The sequence below is a fragment of the Ascaphus truei genome, chromosome 7, assembly GCF_040206685.1.
Source record: "Ascaphus truei isolate aAscTru1 chromosome 7, aAscTru1.hap1, whole genome shotgun sequence".
NCBI classification, from domain to species: Eukaryota; Metazoa; Chordata; class Amphibia; order Anura; family Ascaphidae; genus Ascaphus; species Ascaphus truei.
The window spans coordinates 17,140,121-17,147,810 of record NC_134489.1 but is presented as its reverse complement, the minus strand read 5'-3'; the positions used below and the strand labels follow the sequence as shown (position 1 = coordinate 17,147,810).

The 7,690-nt window shown below is 47.5% G+C and overlaps 1 protein-coding gene across 6 annotated transcripts in view; it reads left to right on the top strand.

Annotated features, from left to right (window-relative positions):
- Window positions 1-7,690, top strand: part of VPS8 (VPS8 subunit of CORVET complex) — a 128,508-nt gene that overhangs the window by 37,997 nt on the left and 82,821 nt on the right. For all 6 annotated transcript variants that reach the window (XM_075607105.1, XM_075607106.1, XM_075607104.1 and 3 more), the window contains one exon: window positions 6,202-6,276. In XM_075607105.1, coding sequence (XP_075463220.1) covers window positions 6,202-6,276 — 75 coding nt within the window. The remainder of the gene's footprint in view (window positions 1-6,201; window positions 6,277-7,690) is intronic.

The following is a 7,690-nucleotide window of genomic DNA, read 5'->3' as shown; positions in this document are numbered from 1 at the left end:
GTATACTGGCTAAATTCAGATTATTTACAGTCAAGACAGACGCAATTGTAACGAGCCTACAAACATTTTAGCAACAAACACCTATAAATAGCTTATTAATAGGACATTATAGGGAAGAGAGTATCTTTAGGTTGGGTTTATCTCTTATTGCGCGACTGGGCGATCGCTTGTGTGGCGCGATCAAACACATTGAGGTCTATGGGAACGTTCACAGTGGATGTGAGCGACAGCGCGGCTGTTTTTTCGCGAGACAACGTTTTTTTTTTTTTTTTTTTTACTTTGTCTTGCGATGGCCGAGCGGTTTGCCCAATGAGGGCGAACCAGCTCCGTGACGTCATCGGCCACGCCTCCGACACGCCTCCCGGTCGCGAGGATCTGTAGTCCACAGATCGCTCGGCTGACAGGTGTGCGCGCGCCCATGCACCCCGTGGCGCGCGCTTGCACCCCCGTCGTGCCCACGCACGCCTGCACCATGGACTCGGCCGCAGGCTGAGATTATACCCAAGTGCTGCAAGGCGGCAGCGCTATTGTGATGTCGCCCAGCGCTGCCGCCGAGCAGCATCTTGATTATACCGGGGAGAGAGAGCAGAGGAGGCTTGGAGGCGTGGCCGTGTGCGGTTCGTCCTCATTGGCTGAACCGCTCACGGGACAGAGAAAAACAAAACCCTCTGTCTCTTCCCCACCCATCCGCTTTGCAGCACCGTCGCCAGCGCGACCGTCGCCAGCGGTATGAGCAGTTCCATAGGATTTTTGCTTGTTGTTTTGACGCCACGCTGTTGGGTATAATCACGGCCTTACTCTTTTCCTGCTAGACGACAGATCTTTCCTTTATTCTTCTGACATACTCACACTGTAGAGCCTAGAACCATTTCACTTTATCTCACATAGTTATTCTATTCCCTTTGATACACTCCATTAGGGTCTCTCTCTGTTGTTGGATTAATACGTAGCATTAGATACATCTGATATTGTGTATATTGGCAGATTCAAAGACCATGCAGAGGAGGAGTCGAGATGGACGCTGCTTTAAAACTAGTAGATAGGATTCCACAGAGGTGGCAGATTCAAATCCAAGAACACTGTCTTTTTGGTCTTAATACTTTATTTTCGTTATAAAAGTGGCTTTAGAAATAGCAGAATATTGATTAGAAGGTTACACGAGACAAGTCCGGCTGTATTATACAGCAGATTGTAACAGATAAACCCCATTTATTCAGTGGGAGATCACGTTCAGATTATATTTTCCCATTGATTTTATTGGGGGGTTTTATTTACTTTTTTTTTTGTAGCTACAAAATTGAGAATTTTAAGTGAGTTCAATAAAAGTATATTTTATCATCCAAGTGCAGACATATAAGGGTCTTTCTTGTATTTATTGAGAAGACATTACCTGCATATCATGGTTCTAAAATCTGTACACGTGGGATATCCCCAAACTCCTCTATAACTGCACGTGGGATATCCCCAAACTCCTCTATAACTGCACGTGGGATATCCCCAAACTCCTCTATAACTGCACGTGGGATATCCCCAAACTCCTCTATAACTGCACGTGGGATATCCCCAAACTCCTCTATAACTGCACGTGGGATATCCCCAAACTCCTCTATAACTGCACGTGGGATATCCCCAAACTCCTCTATAACTGCACGTGGGATATCCCCAAACTCCTCTATAACTGCACGTGGGATATCCCCAAACTCCTCTATAACTGCACGTGGGATATCCCCAAACTCCTCTATAACTGCACGTGGGATATCCCCAATCTCCTCTATAACTGCACGTGGGATATCCCCAAACTCCTCTATAACTGCACGTGGGATATCCCCAAACTCCTCTATAACTGCACGTGGGATATCCCCAAACTCCTCTATAACTGCACGTGGGATATCCCCAAACTCCTCTATAACTGCACGTGGGATATCCCCAAACTCCTCTATAACTGCACGTGGGATATCCCCAAACTCCTCTATAACTGCACGTGGGATATCCCCAAACTCCTCTATAACTGCACGTGGGATATCCCCAAACTCCTCTATAACTGCACGTGGGATATCCCCAAACTCCTCTATAACTGCACGTGGGATATCCCCAAACTCCTCTATAACTGCACGTGGGATATCCCCAAACTCCTCTATAACTGCACGTGGGATATCCCCAAACTCCTCTATAACTGCACGTGGGATATCCCCAAACTCCTCTATAACTGCACGTGGGATATCCCCAATCTCCTCTATAACTGCACGTGGGATATCCCCAAACTCCTCTATAACTGCACGTGGGATATCCCCAAACTCCTCTATAACTGCACGTGGGATATCCCCAAACTCCTCTATAACTGCACGTGGGATATCCCCAAACTCCTCTATAACTGCACGTGGGATATCCCCAAACTCCTCTATAACTGCACGTGGGATATCCCCAAACTCCTCTATAACTGCACGTGGGATATCCCCAAACTCCTCTATAACTGCACGTGGGATATCCCCAAACTCCTCTATAACTGCACGTGGGATATCCCCAAACTCCTCTATAACTGCACGTGGGATATCCCCAAACTCCTCTATAACTGCACGTGGGATATCCCCAATCTCCTCTATAACTGCACGTGGGATATCCCCAAACTCCTCTATAACTGCACGTGGGATATCCCCAAACTCCTCTATAACTGCACGTGGGATATCCCCAAACTCCTCTATAACTGCACGTGGGATATCCCCAAACTCCTCTATAACTGCACGTGGGATATCCCCAAACTCCTCTATAACTGCACGTGGGATATCCCCAAACTCCTCTATAACTGCACGTGGGATATCCCCAATCTCCTCTATAACTGCACGTGGGATATCCCCAAACTCCTCTATAACTGCACGTGGGATATCCCCAAACTCCTCTGTAACTGCACGTGGGATATCCCCAAACTCCTCTGTAACTGCACGTGGGATACCCCCAAACTCCTCTGTAACTGCACGTGGGATACCCCCAAACTCCTCTGTAACTGCACGTGGGATACCCCCAAACTCCTCTGTAACTGCACGTGGGATACCCCCAAACTCCTCTATAACTGCACGTGGGATATCCCCAAACTCCTCTATAACTGCACGTGGGATATCCCCAAACTCCTCTATAACTGCACGTGGGATATCCCCAAACTCCTCTATAACTGCACGTGGGATATCCCCAAACTCCTCTATAAGTGCACGTGGGATATCCCCAAACTCCTCTATAAGTGCACGTGGGATATCCCCAAACTCCTCTATAACTGCACGTGGGATATCCCCAAACTCCTCTATAACTGCACGTGGGATATCCCCAAACTCCTCTATAACTGCACGTGGGATATCCCCAAACTCCTCTATAACTGCACGTGGGATATCCCCAAACTCCTCTATAACTGCACGTGGGATATCCCCAAACTCCTCTATAACTGCACGTGGGATATCCCCAAACTCCTCTATAACTGCACGTGGGATATCCCCAAACTCCTCTATAACTGCACGTGGGATATCCCCAAACTCCTCTATAACTGCACGTGGGATATCCCCAAACTCCTCTGTAACTGCACGTGGGATATCCCCAAACTCCTCTATAACTGCACGTGGGATATCCCCAAACTCCTCTGTAACTGCACGTGGGATATCCCCAAACTCCTCTATAACTGCACGTGGGATATCCCCAAACTCCTCTATAACTGCACGTGGGATATCCCCAAACTCCTCTATAACTGCACGTGGGATATCCCCAAACTCCTCTATAACTGCACGTGGGATATCCCCAAACTCCTCTATAACTGCACGTGGGATATCCCCAAACTCCTCTATAACTGCACGTGGGATATCCCCAAACTCCTCTATAACTGCACGTGGAATATCCCCAAACTCCTCTATAACTGCACGTGGGATACCCCCAAACTCCTCTATAACTGCACGTGGGATACCCCCAAACTCCTCTATAACTGCACGTGGGATATCCCCAAACTCCTCTATAACTGCACGTGGGATATCCCCAATCTCCTCTATAACTGCACGTGGGATATCCCCAAACTCCTCTATAACTGCACGTGGGATATCCCCAAACTCCTCTATAACTGCACGTGGGATATCCCCAATCTCCTCTATAACTGCACGTGGGATATCCCCAAACTCCTCTATAACTGCACGTGGGATATCCCCAAACTCCTCTATAACTGCACGTGGGATATCCCCAAACTCCTCTATAACTGCACGTGGGATATCCCCAAACTCCTCTGTAACTGCACGTGGGATATCCCCAATCTCCTCTATAACTGCACGTGGGATATCCCCAAACTCCTCTGTAACTGCACGTGGGATATCCCCAAACTCCTCTATAACTGCACGTGGGATATCCCCAAACTCCTCTATAACTGCACGTGGGATATCCCCAATCTCCTCTATAACTGCACGTGGGATATCCCCAAACTCCTCTATAACTGCACGTGGGATATCCCCAAACTCCTCTATAACTGCACGTGGGATATCCCCAAACTCCTCTATAACTGCACGTGGGATATCCCCAAACTCCTCTATAACTGCACGTGGGATATCCCCAATCTCCTCTATAACTGCACGTGGGATATCCCCAATCTCCTCTATAACTGCACGTGGGATATCCCCAAACTCCTCTATAACTGCACGTGGGATATCCCCAAACTCCTCTATAACTGCACGTGGGATATCCCCAAACTCCTCTATAACTGCACGTGGGATATCCCCAAACTCCTCTATAACTGCACGTGGGATATCCCCAAACTCCTCTATAACTGCACGTGGGATATCCCCAAACTCCTCTATAACTGCACGTGGGATATCCCCAAACTCCTCTATAAGTGCACGTGGGATATCCCCAAACTCCTCTATAACTGCACGTGGGATATCCCCAAACTCCTCTATAACTGCACGTGGGATATCCCCAAACTCCTCTATAACTGCACGTGGGATACCCCCAAACTCCTCTATAACTGCACGTGGGATATCCCCAAACTCCTCTATAACTGCACGTGGGATATCCCCAAACTCCTCTATAACTGCACGTGGGATATCCCCAATCTCCTCTATAACTGCACGTGGGATATCCCCAAACTCCTCTATAACTGCACGTGGGATATCCCCAAACTCCTCTATAACTGCACGTGGGATATCCCCAAACTCCTCTATAACTGCACGTGGGATATCCCCAAACTCCTCTATAACTGCACGTGGGATATCCCCAAACTCCTCTATAACTGCACGTGGGATATCCCCAAACTCCTCTATAACTGCACGTGGGATATCCCCAAACTCCTCTATAAGTGCACGTGGGATATCCCCAAACTCCTCTATAACTGCACGTGGGATATCCCCAAACTCCTCTATAACTGCACGTGGGATATCCCCAAACTCCTCTATAACTGCACGTGGGATACCCCCAAACTCCTCTATAACTGCACGTGGGATATCCCCAAACTCCTCTATAACTGCACGTGGGATATCCCCAAACTCCTCTATAACTGCACGTGGGATATCCCCAAACTCCTCTATAACTGCACGTGGGAATGACACTGTTGCAAACCCAGGACTCTTAACATCATTTCAGTGCTAGTATGCAGAACATGACCTGTTCCTCACTTCTGCTCACATTGTAGTTAATAATATAAGGCGCCGTACTACAATTTACCTATATATGTTAAAGCTACAGAATTTGAACCCCGTGGATCTCCTGAGCTGAACCCCACTTATTTTGGCTCCAGGGAGCCCCCAAGCTTCTGAGATACTTACCAGTGGGTTTTTTTTCCGTTGGCTTTTGGGAAATAAAAATGGCCGCCAAACCGATGGGTCCCACGGGCCAATAGGAAGCCGCAATGTCATGGTAGAGATGACGTCGCGGCTTCCTGATGGAGGACCGCGGCAACCATCTTTAAAGATACAACACTGGCAGTTAAACCGGTAAATATCTCAGGAGCTGGGGGTCCCACGGGTTATAAATGAAGCGGTTCAGCTCAGGCGGACCCTCGGGTTCTGATTCTGTCAACAAATAATAGACAAAATGTGCGGGATTGCTGCTTTAATGTTCAGGACGCATGGGAAACTGCGCACTGCAATTCTAATCCGCAATTGTGTTATTTTTTTTTTTAACCCAATTTTTGCTCATATTTATAGATGGATAAAAATGTGATCATGTTTATTTGCTGGGTGTTTGTTGCAGGCCCTGGTTGGAGAAAAAGCCTGTTACCAGTCGATCAGCAGCTACGGGGGTCAGATCTTCTACCTTGGAACTAAGGTACAAACTCTCCCTCACACTGCTGCTTCCTGCAAGCTATTGTGCTGCTGCACGACCACTGAAAATGTCAGGTAGGATGCCAGAGGATTGGATTCTGCTGGGACTAGAGGAGAGAGCCCAGTCTAGCAAGGAAGGGTTGTGGGATTTCAGGTTTGTGCGTGTGGGTTGGGAAATTAGTCGGGTTAGGTTTAGTGACTTCAGTTGTGTCTGGATTGTGCTGTTTTTAGGGCCCAGCTAATCTCCAAGAACTAACAGCTCACACTTCCCGTTCAGAGAGTATATTGAGCCAACAAACTGAGTGATATCAGTTCGGGATTGTAGGGGGCTTTGGTGGGGCAGTAGATGCCAGTAATGAGAATGGGCACATTTTGCCAACTAGGATTTCAAAAGAGGGTGTGGGCTTGGGAGGCAGTTTAGCAGTGTAAATTGTAAGGTGTCTTCAATATAAAGTAACGCCCCCTCCTCCTCTCTTTGACCTTTGTTTTGTAGAAATGGAGTATCCCTGAATGGCGATATTTGCTTCTAGGGTTAGCCATGTTTCTGTGAGAATGATAGCTTGGGGTTTATGCATAAGGCACCATGCCCTTAGTTCATCAAGTTTGGACTACAGATATTTATATGGATGGCAGATGTTCCCTTTTGGAATTTGAAAGTGATATTCTCAGGGGTATGGGACAGAGTTGAAAACGGAGGGCCTGGGTTACGTTCAGTATCGCCTGCTAAAGAGAGTAACAGTATAAATAGAGATTTGAGCAGTTGTTTGCAAGTTGTAGATTTGTGATGTTTGCCATTAGAGTGAGTTGTGGTTGGTGTGCTGGTTTTCAGAGTTCTCCACCGGCGTTCAGTAGATAGTGCAAGGCTTTTGAGTTGTCCGGGTGTATGATGATAGTAGGTGTGAGTCAGGAGGGAGGAGTTTGTAGTGGATAGCGAGAGTAACATCTCCATGAGGGCACAGTAACTAGCAAACTTTAGGTAAGTAGCAGGTTCATTATCACAAAGGTAGGTAACTTTGCATGAAGCTGTGGTATGCCAAGATATTGTGTGCATTGAGAAGACAGTAGATGTGTGACTTTTACTTGCCACAGAAAGCGTGCTGCATTTGATGCTAGGGTCTGTTCAGGGATTCGGAGGGATTTCGGGGATGGGAGAGGAAGTTGTGTGCAGACAAGTGTTGGGTGAGAAACTGCAGTAAATAAAGTGTACAGAGGAGTTAATTGTGCAGGCTAACAGACGTGGGATAATAGTGTGGTCTGATGAGCTCACCGTTTGTTGCCTTGTGTTCAAGAATTTGCAGAAGGATCCCACTCCAACTACAGGCATACCCCGCTTTAAGGACACTCGCTTTAAATACACTCGCGAGTAAGGACATATCGCCCAATAGGCAAACGGCAGCTCGCGCATGCGCCTGTCAGCA